The following is a 14838-nucleotide window of genomic DNA, read 5'->3' on the forward strand; positions in this document are numbered from 1 at the left end:
AAATGAGAGCAAACAAAACTTAACTGCCAAGAGCAGGGAATGCAAAGATCAAGTTATCATTGCACAGCAACTGCTGCTCGGTATTCATTCATCCCACTATACAGGAGCTGGACTTTTGTAATGGTTCTGCTCTAAAAGGCAGCATGTTATCTGTTCAGCACCCTTGTCCGATCCCAACAAGGGCCCCTCTCCTGTCAGCTTGGGAGGGAAAGGGTGACTTGTAAACTGACCTCGAATGTGTCCTCCTACATCGGGTATGCCAAACTCAAGGTTCCAGGTAACACACAGAGGAGGGGCTCGATGCAAACTCATCTGGCTGGTTGCTACAAGGTGAGTGAGCTCAAAAACAAAAACAAAAACAAAACAAAAAACCACACAGATCCCGCAAAGCAGCCCAACTGGGCTATAGCGACACACATGCACAAACTGCTCCTGATACACTGCAGAAGGTTCTGACAAAAGCTCAGTGAAGATATCCAGAATTACAACCAGTGTTCCCTCTAAGCTGAGTTAGTGTGAGCTAGCTCACAGTTTTTTAGCCTCCAGCTCACACATTTTTTTTGTATTAGCTCAGGAAGGATGGCTCCAGAGCAAACTAATTTATGCAGTAGCCAAATTGCTCACTCACAACTTTAATGCCAGTAGCTCACAAAGTAGAATTTTTGCTCACAAGACTCCACAGCTTAGAGGGAGCATTGATTACAACCATTTGCATGATACTGAATTATGAGGCAGGGTACATCCTTTGGATGCAGAAGGTCCCGATCCTTCAGTCTCTGCCATTTCCAGTTAAAGGATCTGGCATTTGTTGAGAAGAACCAGTTCCACCTCAGTTCCTGGAGAGTTGCTGTCAGACAGAACAAACAACAGAGTAGATGGACCAATGGTCAGATTAGCTATAAGGCGACATCCTAGTTTCATTTTATTAAGGGCTGTCCAGTCTAGCTTCAGGCCTTACATGCTTCCTTCAACATAGATACCAAACACCAATGTCAGGTCATATTCTGCATACCCACATTATCCCCTGGACAAACTGAACAGGGGGCTATAAGGGCCCTATGATAATGGTAACACAACTGCTTAAAAGGGCAGGGGTCCAAAAATGCTGGCCTGGCTTACTTTGACAGACATTTTAAGTCACTGTCAATCCTCTCCCCTTCCATGGGTGCCCAGAACTTGGGGAGAGTGATGGGATCTCCTCTGATCTGCACAGGGCTACGGAGAAGGTAAGAAACAGCAGAAGTCTATCAGTTCAAATGCGAGCTCCAGGGAAGGGAATCTGCTTGCAGCTGAGTATCCTGCACCCTCCAGGGACAGAGGCACATCTCTAGCAAGCCAGTGAACAGATTTGTGAATGCTCGTAAAAGGTATGCAGTTTCTGTTGGTGATTAGCCTAGCCAAGAGCATTATGAAACATCTGAAGTTTAAAAGAAGCTTTCCATTTATTAAGAAGAAAATAAGATTGGCATCTAAAAATAATGTAGAGACCTTTCCCTAATATAATTGCAGATTTGACTTTTCCTCTGCTCCTTCCCAATCCGCTGAAGCATCATACTGCCAAAAGATGATGGTACAACTTCATCTGGAGAAAATTCCTGTTTTCTCACTAATTTTACAATGGCAAATCCCCTTACTCAAGGAAAAGAGATTAGCAGTACACTGAAAACCACTCCAAACAGCAAAAACAGATAATGTAAAACTGAACAGGACTGGGATTAAGCAAAACATTTTATTCTATGTATCTCTAATATCATTTTCATTCTAGCACACAAAGCTTCTATTTAACACTAGATTATGCTCAACTGTATTAGTTTCACTTTAGGCAGATTCCCCCCTCCCCCGATCCACAAAAACTCTCACACCTGTTGCATCTCACACAAGGATATCTCCCCTATCCAGATACCATTAAAAGGAAACAACAAACTGATCAAAAGCTGGGAATTACTTTACAGAAATCGGTTCCTTGATTTCCCAACAGGGTTTGTACTCTACATACATACAGAGGCCAAGCTACTGAATACTGAAGAGTGGCTTAAACTTACATAACATTTACAGAAATTTTCCGCCACTGACTGTTGACATGAAGGCAAATGGTTTAGTTTTAATTACACAATAAAATTCTCCCCAAATACAGTTTTCTCACTTGGAAAATTGCTGGTGGTCTCCAAGGATCACACTGCACACCAAAACCCAAGTAAATATCATAGGGTCGAAGGAACAAACCAAAATAAATCCAGATGAAGACCAAGAGGTTCAGGGTGGGCCAGAGTTCCAAGACTTCTCCGTCAATTCACAATACAGTTATGCATGTCCTTCTAATTAATGATTTGGTGTGTGTGTGGGGGGGTAAACTCAGAAGAAACGTAGTTGGCAGACTGGATCTCTCCCCATCTTCCCCCTCCCCAAGCAGCCTACCCCATGTTCTGGAACTCCTCTCTGATGGTCAAGAGAACCTTGCAAGCCAAATGCATCACAGGATGTGGTACTACAGTAATGAGGTAAAATTGCCTCCTAACCTCTCCTCTGCTGATAGAAGCCAACAGTGGAAGAGGAGGGAGGGGACTTGCTTTTTGCTTGTGAGACTCTCCCTGATTCTTAAAGAGGAGTTTTGGGACAAACAGCAGGCTGCCTGGGAAAGGAGAAAGTGGAGAAGATCTACTCTGCGAACTTCTTGGGAGAGCTTTACAGCTGCACCCAGCTTATAGCCTTCCCTTCTTTTGCCATTCCCCAAGACACAGGGGTCCCAAAGTTTAACCAGAATTATACTCACTACTGTGCACAGTCGATCAACTGATATTCGTTGGATCTCTCGTAGCAGGCTTTCACACCTTCATCTTGCCAAAGTGTTTTTGTATGTTCATAAAAGTCCTGAAAGCAAATAAAGGGAGGCAACAACTCAGCAGGGAACATTCACCAGTAATGAAAAACAACAACCCCCCCCCAACTTGCTTTTACTCAAAATGAGCAACTACTATCCAAATAAACACGGACGTGCAGCATTAGAATGATAAAGAGTTTCCTGCAAGAAGCACCACCTCTTGATTCCCTGTTATTTATACTTGGCAGATAGATCACAGTAGAAAGCATAAGTAGTACTGTAATATCCCCACAAATAAAGTCTCAGAAACTAAAGCATGCACACTGGTTCCACCGACAGAGGAATGTGCATTTTCAGCTACTTTATGTATCTGCTAATATTTCTGCAATGGATACAAAAGCAGCTTTTTTATAACTAAGAATGGGCAGTAACCCTGCCGCCCATGTGTGGAAGGCCCACAGAGCTCCCCCTGTGTTCCTCCCCTTTCCTGCACCACCCCACATTGATCAGCAATGTGTTTTCAAATAAACTGCTAGAGGCTTTCCCTTCACAAGCAATCAACCCTGGCGTTCAACAGAATCTGCATAAGGTTCCAGATTCTGCATTATATTTCTCCTGCAGAGAAGCATAGAAGAAAAGCACCTTCCCCTAAGCCCGAATGGTACTTCTCCATCTCGTTCAGAGAAACCCTAATTTTCATTCAAATGAAGAAGAAGAAAAAAAAGCTAGTTGTATCCCAGGACTTAAAAGCCACTTTCAAGACTTAATGGAAGAAAAAAAAAAGTTTCATTATTCTTGGTGGTTGCACATTTTCAAAATGCAGAATAACCTGTAGTACCAATCACTTGTGAACCACATACAAATAAGGAAAATCCTTTTAAAAAGAGAGAGAACGGTGAGAACAGAGAGAAGGGACTGCTGAACTTCTTAAACATTCAAAAGAATTTATTTCTTAAAATATCAGTCATTTGTGTTGTCTTCTTTTGGAATCCTGGTGAATAAAGTACTGGATTTTCAGGTTCCATGATGATGATCTCGGAACGGACTCCAAGAAAAAATATCATTGAGTTGCATGAGTCTTCTAACGCCTTGCTGTCTGTATCCCCTAAGCAAAGGATCTGAGGAACTCAACTTTTAGCAACACCGCTATTCAAATTAGTTGTGCTCTCTCCGTGCCCCAGAGCAAACACAATGATAAGCCACAATCAGAAGATCAGTTCTGCACCTCTCCCTTTTCCCTATTTGCAAATTCCCCCTTTCCTTTCCTTGTTGGCCTTAACTACACCTCAGTGTAACAGTCTATACCAACATTAACGACCATCAACACTAGCCTGGTTCACCCTTAACCAGGATTTTTACATTTTCCACTCAAAGACGGCAACATTAAATGTAGGCTTGCATGTACTGCAATCTACCGCAGATAGTGTACCAGAGAAACTTGCCGTGATACCAAAGCCCTTTCAGCAGGGCAGTTCACGTGAACTGTTACCTGCCAAGTACACAGGGTAACCAGCTGGTGTGCATCATTTGTGAATCAGTTCACAAACCCACCACAAATCTGTAATACTGGGATCAAGAATGAAATTACCTATTTTTATTATTTTACTATTTTTAAAGATACGTTCATAAACACATGAAACACTGAGGCACTATCAATGCAAATGAGTTCTCTCTTTGTACTCTTTGGTAGAAGACAATCAGCATAATTAACTAACAGTATGAATGCCTATTTTTTTAAATGCTACAACGAGCGTTTTATGGAACAGTAGCTCCACCCTGTTGGTAGTAAGCACAAAAGTCCTGAGTGATAAGTTTTTCTAATGAATTTGGAACAAATGGGTATGGCCATGACTTTTTTTTTTTTGCTGTCAAGACACAGCGATTTATGACGACCCTGTGGGGTTTTCAAGGCAAGAGACATTCAGAGGTGACTTGTCATTGCCTGCATCTGAGTCATGACCCTGGTATTCCTTGGTGGTTCCCTTCCAAATACTGACCAGGATCCACCCTACTTAGTATCGAAGGTTGGGTAAGATTGGGCTGCCCAGGGCTATCCAGGTCATGGTGACTATGGTTACATGCCACAGTAAATGAACATGCTTTTTCTCACAGATGAAATCTAAACTCATTTGTTTTCAGGAGAAAGAGCACCCTATACTTCCACGACTTTCCCAAAGACTACTGATATAAAAACTGCTTAGCTTGACTAAAAATCAGCAATAGAGATAATCCAAATCATTAACAAAAAAACAACATTAGTGCTGCATTCAAAAAGGGACAACATCTTCATAGGTGGTCTCATAGATGACGGCTTCCTGTGAAAATGAGTTAAAAAAACCCGTGCAAATTAGTGATGTACGCTGGAGATGCATATTTGTCTGTACCGAGTGAAAAAAAGAAACTGCCACAGAATTGGGGAGAAAAAAGAATGTTTTAGAACAATGAACCTCTGTTGGATCAACCCAAGATGAGAACTTTATGTTCCAAATGCTTTTTAATCTTCCTTCCTCCAACTCCTTTTCACGGTCTATCCTCTTTGCCACCAAGTAACTCTCTACTACATCAAGAGTACCGTGAAATGCCAAAATATCTGAAGTACTATGGAATTTCCCTGCCACCACAGGGCTAATTCTCACAATCAGCTGACAAAGCAATAAATGCATGCCTAAACTGTATCGAGTTCAGATAGTTCTCATGATGGAATGCTACCCCATGGGGAGGGCAGAGTCTCCTGTACACAGAAAAGGCTAGTCTGTCTGGGGAAGACCATCTGTGCTGATGGGCAATGGAAAAGAAATGCGTAACAAACTGGACTGTATGAAACAGGATATAAACAGGGACAATGAGTTTTTAAAAAATAACTATGCACCATTTATTTTAATTTTTTATTTTATTTTTTCGATTTATAGCCTGCCCTTCCCACAAGCGGGGTCAGGGTGGCTCACGACAATAAATTCAGTACGATCTTAAAACAATCCAATCAGACAATAAACAACAATATTAAATCAGTACAATAAAACCAATTTAAAACGTTTAAAGTCAGCAGTGAGGTATATTCAATGTCAGTTCCTACAGCCGGGAAATGAGGGGGCCAGCGCCGAGCCATAATGGCCCCATGCAGTAGCGATAGGGAGGCCAGCTGGTAGATACCTGCTGCCTCAAAGGCCTGGTGGTACAGCCCCGTTTGGCAGGACCTGCAAAAGTGCAACAGGTCTCGCAGGTCCCTGATCTCAATTGGAAGCCTGTTCCGCCCGACTGGGGCCAGGGCCAAGAAAGCTCTGGCCTTGGTTGCGGCTAGGTGGGCATCTTTCAGGTTGGGGACGACCAGCAGATGGCTATCCGCAGAGCGTAAGGCTCTTCGGGGCACATACGGGGACAGGCAGTCCCATAGATATTTCTTGCCACTGTAATCTGTAGCAGAAGCTACTGCACCTTTTGATGAAGAAATGTTGAGAGCAAGTAGTCCATGAACAGCCTTGCAGTTGACGGCTATTAACCCTTTTCTTTAAGTAGGCTGCATCTTATGAAAGCTTATGATATATTCTTAGTCAGACTGGAAAATGCTCCTAAATCTCTGTTTTAAATACAGCCTTCTGTCCTCCAAGACTACCAATTTAATAAAAAGTAGGATAGGGAGGGGCCAGGCTCACAGCCACCATGTATTTCATCCACTAAGGAGGGATTTCTATCTGTGCAGATGTGTTCTTAAGCAATGTTTTCTATTGCAAAATGACCAGAATGTGAGGGCAAGGAGATAACCGAGGCTATTCCCAGTCAGCAGAGGAAGGTTTTTATCTTGATCAGGGCATTCTACTGGGTCATGATTCATTTCAATGAATGAACGTAATCAGCACGAAGACCACAGCCAAAGAGACTACAACTTTCCTTAAGGTAGACGACTTCTAACCTGAACTATACCCCGCCAACAGTTATCCTGCTATCTCATTAAAGTGGCCATTAACTTTTCACAGCTGACTGACAAATAATCCAAGTCCACATTCTTTGAACTCTTTGACTGGGATTTAAAAACCGGGGCTGACAATAATACACTGACATTTCGAATTACCGCATTATAGACAACCGTCTGAGATCACGACTTTCAACAGGCAGCCTTCTCCCTTAGCTTAAACTCTACTCCCACAATACAGTTTAAGCACATTGCGTGGGTGCCGCCTACTGCTTCACCAGTGACTTTCTACCACTGCTAAATTAGGTGGAGAGGTCGGGAGTATGTAGGTTTTCCACTACTTGAGTTAAGATTCTTATCCCATAAATTATGTGCGGGTTACAACACAGGCACAAGACACAGAAACCATTCTGCCTCCTTCCATAGATGGTGCAAGGGGTGGAGCCTCGGATGCCCAAAGAATTCCAGCATATCATTCTTATACCTTTGCTGGGCTGAGCCTGCCACGATGCAGCACACCAATCACGCCAGGCTGAAACCCTCACATGCCTTCCTTCCCTGAGAGCATCCTGCAGCCTTCCTCTCCCCGAGCCTGTGCACAACTGGGCTCCCACTGCTGTTGCGAGCAGCCCACAGGCACAGTGCAGAAGTGGCATGGCAAGAGAGTGACAGGCTGCTATAGTGGTTAAGACTGAATCAGACCATTTGTCCACCAGGGTCAGTATTGTCTACTCAGACTGGCAGCGGCTCTCCAGGATTTCAGGCTAAGGACTTTCACATCCCCTCCTCCCACCTGGTCCTTTTACCTGGAGACTGAAACTGGGACCCCCTCTGCATGCAAAGCAGAGGCTCTTCCACTGAGCTACAGTCCCTCCCAGTGGTGGGCTAGGCGCTAGGAGACCCAGGTTCGATTCCCTGCTCTGCTGTGGAAGCTTGCCAGGGGACCTTGGCCAATCACACACACTCAGCCTAACCTAGCTCACAAGGTTGTTACGAGGATAAATGGGAGAGGAGAGGACACTGGGGAGAAAGGCGTGGTATAAATGAAGTAAGTAAAAAGAGAGGAGAAAGTTAAACAGTATTATGGTACTAGTTGACCAAAATCTGGCCACTATTTAATTTTAATTTTTTTAAAAAAATTGGTAACAAAGAAAAATGCTATGATGCAGAGAGAAAGGGAAAACAGCATTTGAAATAGCGCAGTTATTTCTGGTATTTATTACTCTGAAACGAAATCTGCAGAGAAACATGGGATGAACTTCAAATTAAAAGACCTCAAAAGAATCAGATACAAATTACACTTCTTTTTGATTAAAGCTGTTAGATAGTACTTGCAGTAAAATGTAAATGGGGGGAATTTATTCAGTGCCACTGGCACTTGGTAAATACCAAAACTGGCCTGTGCATTGGTGTGGGAGTGTGCATTCGGATGTTCCTGAGCTGAAATCACTCCCAAAAGTCCTTGTTTTGTCTCAACTCAGGGATATCCAAAATGACTCGAAACACTCCCATTTCAGGAAACCTTCCCAAGTTTTGCGAATGTCTTGGGTTTGGAAGATGGAGATGCAGAGGGAGTGGTAAGGGAGGAGAGAATGAGAGTGTATGCCCTACTAGGCCACCATGGTACTGATGCTGCCACGCCCCTTTAAGCTTCAAAGATCCACTGCGGCACCACAGTGGATCTTTAAAAGTTCAAAGGGTGTTTTTAAAGGGCCACAGCAGCCTCAGTGCCACAGCTCAGCTGCCTCTCTCTCCCTTACAACTCATGCTGCCTGTGGGTGCCCTAAAAATTACTCTTTAATTTAACTTTTTAAAAAGGGCATGGGTTTTCTGGTGCTGATATTCCCCAAAAAACTCAGCAGAATGGATTTCCTTAACAGTACTGACACTCCCAAAATTTCAGATTATAAAAACCATGTCCCTCCCAAAATCCTGAAATGAAATTAAAAATCAAAAAGTTTTGAAGGGCACATCCCTACGCAAGTCTGCTTGCCATCTGCTTTTAAGGCCTGGGGGTGGTGGAGGGTGCCGTCAAGTGGCAGCCAACATGGTGACCCCCCCATGGAGTTTCGAAGGCAAGAGACGGTTCAGAGGCTGCTTGCCACTGCCTGCCCCTGCATAGGGACCCCAGACCTCCCGGGTGGCCTCCCATCCAAACACTCACCAGGTCTGACTCTGCTTAGCTTCTGAGATATGACAAGATTGGGCTAGCCTGGGCAATCCAGGTCAGAGCTTTTAAGCCTTACTCACCTGAAACCTAGTGCTAAATCTAGGATACTAAGACTCATTTTCTTTAAATAGACAAGAAAGCTCTAACGTTCCACCATGACTGCACATTTTGCAAATATAGTGTCCAAAAGGAAATCAGATGGAAAATGCCAATGGTCTCCTTTGAGTCATTGATAAGAGCCCCGGGGTAAAGGGTCGGGGGGGAAAAAGGCCACTTGGAGGAAGAGGAGAGGAAAAGAGTAAGAGATGCGAGGATTTTGAAAAGGCAAACAGGCCGCAAATGCAGCAAGTCAATTTGTATTCCCATCTGTGGGCCAGTTAACAAAGGTGCCTGTGAACCATCCCTTGAGTGTACTGGTTGTAGCAGTAGTTGTTGCTTACAGCCAGCTGGAAACTCCCTCCGTCCTCTCTGCAGTGCTGGTACCGCTGCTACCCTACTCTTCTGTCCAGTCTCGTTCACACTGCCAGGCCGCAGTGGAGGTGAGGAACAAGGAACTGGCAGCAATTCTTTTGTTCTTCTTGTCGGCTGCTCAAAGAATGCGGGCAGTGCTATGAATACCAAGCGGCTGAGGGAGGGTCGCCACACCAGCGCTGCTGAAACGGGGCTCAGAGCTGGTCTGAGCAACCACGGGGCCAACAGCAGCTACAGGCGGCGGCAGCTTCAATGCCCAATCCTAACTGACAGGTTCCTGTGCGAACTGGGTGACCTCAAGCTCTTTTCTCCCTGTAGAGATGACCTCAGAGCAGGCCCATAGCCAGGATTTTCTTGTTTTGGGGGGGGGCATTTAAATTTTTAAGGGGGCAGTTAAACGACAGTTAATTAGATTAATCTGAAGGTCTGTCTTTAAAGGGGGAGGCTCCAGGCCTGTTTCTAGACCTTACTTTCAAGGCTGTTTGTGGGGCGGGGCCCCAAATGTCCCACTGTAGCTACGGGCCTGCCTCAGAGGGATACATAAAACTCACGTTGCGCCAGTTCTATGCACTATACAACTATCTGATACGACACTCACTTGTGCTCAACATCTGGTGTGCAACAGCACGCCGGATCTCAAAGTTAGGTGTGTTTTTTTTCAGGCTCAGAAAATTGACAATGCCGATTTCCTTTCCCAGTTTTGGAGGGGACCTGATACGACACTCACTTGTGCTCAACATCTGGTATGCAACAGCACGCCGGATCTCAAAGTTAGGTGTGGTTTTTTTCAGGCTCAGAAAATTGACAATGCCGATTTCCTTTCCCAGTTTTGGAGGGGACCTGATACGACACTCACTTGTGCTCAACATCTGGTATGCAACAGCACGCCGGATCTCAAAGTTAGGTGTGTTTTTTTTCAGGCTCAGAAAATTGACAATGCCGATTTCCTTTCCCAGTTTTGGAGGGGACCAAAGTTGGTGCCACTGTACATAGTCTCCATGGGCTTTATATGGTCCCCCCCCCCGGATGGTAATTTTCTGTGCCACCCTCTACTGGGCCCTGTCCTCTTTTTCACTTCACTTGAACGTCAAAGGCTCCAAGACTGGGAAAGGAACTGGTATTGACAGCTTCCTAGGCCCCAGAAGACAGCATGGCTGCTACTACCGCGTTTCCCCGAAAATAAGACACTGTCTTATATTTATTTTTTCTCAAGAAGACACACTAGGGCTTATACCACAAATGCATAGAAATCCTGCTAGGGCTTATTTTGGGGGTAGGTCTTATTTTCGGGGAAACAGGGTAACAGGTCAGCTGCCCCTACACCAATCCATGTACAAGGAAGTAGTTCAAAGTCTCTGTTCTCCCATGTACACAGGGGTTGAGCTTGGTTTGTCTTGGGGGTACTGCTGGACTCTAGCTTCATTCTCACATCTTTTTGTTAACTCTTGAAATTACATGCTAATTTGCTGCTATCCATTGATCTTACCAGCCACCTGATCCAATTTGAGCTCTGCATATGCATCTTGGCTCTGAGTGGCCCCTCTTAATGGCTGCCCCCCCTCTTTTTTCCTGCAAGTAACCCTTGAGATTTTATTCCATTTGTCTAAGTGTGCTTTGCACACGGAAGCTTATACCTTAAACAAAATTTTGTTGGTCTTAAACATGCCACTGGACTCAAATTTTGTTCTGCTGCTTCAGACCAACACGGCTACCCATCTGAATTTTTTCCTACAAAGCCTACAGTTCAGCATCCCAATATATTTGCAGGCCATGCAAACAATACACCTCCCGAAGAAGAAGAAATTGGGAGTTATACCCTGCCCTTCAATGCCCGAAGGAGTCTCAGAATGGCTTACAATCTCCTTTCCCTTCCCCTCCCCACAACAGACACCCTTTGAAGTTGGTGGGGCTGAGAGAGTTCTTTTGAGAACTGCCCTTGAGAGAACAGCTCTGAGAGAACTGTGACTGACCCAAGGTCACGCCAGCAGTTGCATGTGGAGGACTGGGGAGTCAAACCTGATAATCGCAGATTAGAGTCCACACTCCTAACCACTACACCAAACTGGCTATCTGGATGTCCCTTTTATGGCTTGTGTCTCCGCCACTGAAAAACCCACAATGGCAGATATACCGTGAGACAGTAAGTAAGGGAGGGTGTCTCACAGCAGAAAACACAAACAGTTATTTGATCCTCTGCCTTCAGGAATAAAAACAAGGGGCAAGGAGGAGTCCGAGAGAGCTGAGTCACTATGACCAACTTCACATGGCCCTATCAGAAACTATGGTCTTAAAAAAAAGAAAGAGAGAGAGAGAGAGAATCGATTACAAAGCTCACCAAGTCATTCCAGTCACACTTTGTAGTACGCATGTTACCTGGAAAGACAACAACCAGACTAGCCCTTGCATGTTGGTTTCCTGTTGCCATAACATCAATTCATCTGTTGGCACATTCTAATAGAGCACATGATGTAACAGCAGCAATGCGGGTTATTCCTGCAACTGTATATTGATGCCTTTTAATAGAAGGACTCTAAAAATACCCCTCTACTATTCACGAAAAGCTGACAACAGTTTGTCCAAGAAGAAGGCTCATAATTTTTATGACAGCATATAAAACCTTGGCCTCAAAGGTGTCCATTTCGTCTCAATACTGCACTGCTTTCACGGTGTATCCGTCTGTTGATGGATATCCAAGAATATCTTTGCTGATCTCCTTCAAAAGCATAACCAAAACAATACACTGTGGCACACAATAATATGAAAGAACCTTGTAAGTTAATTAGTCTAGCTATGCTCTGGTAACACCTAGACAATATGGACCTCAAAACACTTCTTGCCCAGTAAAGTGCTACTGGAATGACATCCTGACTCCAAATTCCAACAATATGGCCTATCCAGACAGATCTCTAAAAACTATTCTAAGAGTTAGAAATGAATTTTCATGAACAGGGTAAAGAGGCCAAAGACATCAATTCCTGGGATCCAGAGAAAATAACAACTTTATCTCACGCAGAAAGGACAGATTCACAAACCATCTTATCACGTAAAAAATGCAAATGTTCAGAACTAGACAAAGCCTGAAGCCCGCCTATAAGTCTTCCTAATGATCCATATCAAAGTCAGTTCTAGTTCAACGTGTAAAACCTATGAATTCCTATGGGTTTAAAAACCTGCAGGAAACCTGCTTTTGATGGATATTCTGTGAATTTATCTACATATCAGGATTTAATCTACATATCCATGTTCCTAGTTCATGAACCTTTGGATGTGGCCTCTACAGACAGGACCACTTTACCCTGATATTCTTGTGCTCTGATAGGAACAGGCAAGCCTGTTTTCAGGTCACTCTTGCTACAGAGGGTTCTACTCAAGGTAGACTAATATCCCCTTTAATTGCAGGCTTCTTTGTAAACATCCTGGTTGGCAACGTCGGGCTCAATGCACTGCTCTTCACCAGAAAATGTTCGTGATCATACATTAACCCCAGATTACTTCTAAGGACACGGCCAAAATGGGATGTGGAGGTATGCCTCCAATAAGCAGGTCTGAACCCAGAAGTTCTAGTGGGAGCTGCCATGTACCACCTGGTTGTCTATCAGGAGGTCTGAAAAACTCCATTTTTTGGTACTATTAAAACACAGCACCTTTGGTTCCATCACCTTTAGAATCTGGCATGTCCCAGGATTCCATGGTCTGAGCTCTGCTACAAGTTCATCACTGAGCATCTTGCAGAATTTAGAATTTAGGCAGTAAACTTCTGAATACTAGTACCAGGAGGCAATATCAGAGAAAGGCCTCAGCCTCTATGCCCTGTTGTTGGCCCTCCAGTGGAACTGTTTGGCCGCTGTGTGAGACAGTATACTGGACTACATGGCCCGCCGTTCTTAAGGTGTAACCTAGGAGACATACCAGTGATAAATCTAACACTGTACTGAAAATTTAACTGGAGACAAGATTATATTATCTGAAAAGTAACAATGCATTTTATTTTAATTCTACACATTTTGGAAAGAAAGCAGAGCTCTTCATTTAAGATAGATCACACATGTTCTTAACATACTAGTGTTAGAAAAGCCAGAATTCATTTTTTCCCATCTACATTGCAGTCTCCAGACCTCTTAATAATTACTTGTTCCCTTTTTCTAAAACAGTACACAGAAGGCAAGCTACACTGCTTATCAGGAAACGTTACCCTTACACTTAAGAGAATTTCCCAATACAATCAATCAATGAATAAGCAAGAAATGGAGAACACTTGTGATTATTTATGGGAGTTCAAGGCAGGGCACCTGTAGAACTTCTCCACCTCTGCAAATCATGGCACACAAAGACAACACAATGTTCTGCACAGGAAGGAAGTTATTGATTTGTATGTAACTAGTGAAAGCAGTTACGCACTCCATTCTCTGTAAGCGAGGCAGACGGTATCATTAAGAATCCATTTATAGCAAAGGGATGCGGAAAGGTTGTAAAATTAGGTATGCGTCTTGCACAGCAAATATAGAAACTTAAAATGAAAGTACCCCAAAACTGTCTTCATATTTTATTTCTTTCTAGGGAAAAAAGGGCCAACAATTGCAATGGGGAAAAAGAACAAGATAAATCATTTGAGAAACCCTGACGGAGGAAAGACAATGATGAACAATAGTGCTGCTACGCTTGGGATGTAGCCATCTGAACACCCACTTGTACGATAGCCCCAGCTCATGAAATACAGAAGTGTGAACAGTCTTGCTGCTTCTTCAGCTGCGAAACCTCTGGAGGGATCCCAAACAATGCCTTTTTTAAAACGCACAAAAAGGTACAGGGTGATACAACAACTGTAAAGGGCTATTTGCACATGTAAAACGCCATTCACCTGATCACTTGTGCAGACTGTGACAGCAGCCATGAAATTACTAAAACGCCATTCACCCGATCACTTGTGCTGAGAATATTCTCAAGAGAAAAGACAGGGAATCCCCTGTAAACTGGAAGGTAATGGGGTTTTCCCTTCCCTTTCAGGCCATCTATGTAATTCAGATACAGGTAATGTGGGGCTTTTGCCATCAGTATGTGGAAGCAAGTGAGCTAGAAAAACTGTTTGGAAGCTGGAAAATTCCGCAGGTTAGGAAAGGCACAAACAGGTATAGGAAAAAGCCTGCATGGTTAACAAACAAAGTAATGGAAGCTGTAAAAGGTAAAAAGGATTCCTTTAAGCGGTGGAAAGCTAGTCACAGTGAGGCTGATAAAACGGAACACAGGCTATGGCAAATAAAATGCAAGTCTGTGGTCAGGCAGGCAAAAAGGGAATATGAGGAGCATATAGCAAAAAACGTAAAAACCAACAATGAAACTTTCTTCAAATACATTAGAAGCAGGAAACCAGCCAGGGAGGCAGTGGGGCCCTTGGATGACCAAGGGGTAAAAGGAGTACTGAAGGATGATAGGGAAATGGCTGAAAAGCCAAATGCATTTTTTGCCTCCGTCTTC

At 43.8% G+C, this 14838-nt stretch overlaps 1 protein-coding gene across 1 annotated transcript in view; it reads right to left on the bottom strand.

Annotated features, from left to right (window-relative positions):
* GNAS (GNAS complex locus) overlaps positions 1-14838 on the bottom strand; it is a 122172-nt gene that overhangs the window by 61063 nt on the left and 46271 nt on the right. The window contains exon 4 of the mRNA XM_015422449.1: positions 2771-2868. Within this exon, the coding sequence (XP_015277935.1) occupies positions 2771-2868 (98 nt within the window). The remainder of the gene's footprint in view (positions 1-2770; positions 2869-14838) is intronic.

The sequence above is a fragment of the Gekko japonicus genome, unplaced genomic scaffold, assembly GCF_001447785.1.
Source record: "Gekko japonicus isolate JY-2015 unplaced genomic scaffold, Gekko_japonicus_V1.1 scaffold1190, whole genome shotgun sequence".
NCBI lineage: Eukaryota > Metazoa > Chordata > Lepidosauria > Squamata > Gekkonidae > Gekko > Gekko japonicus.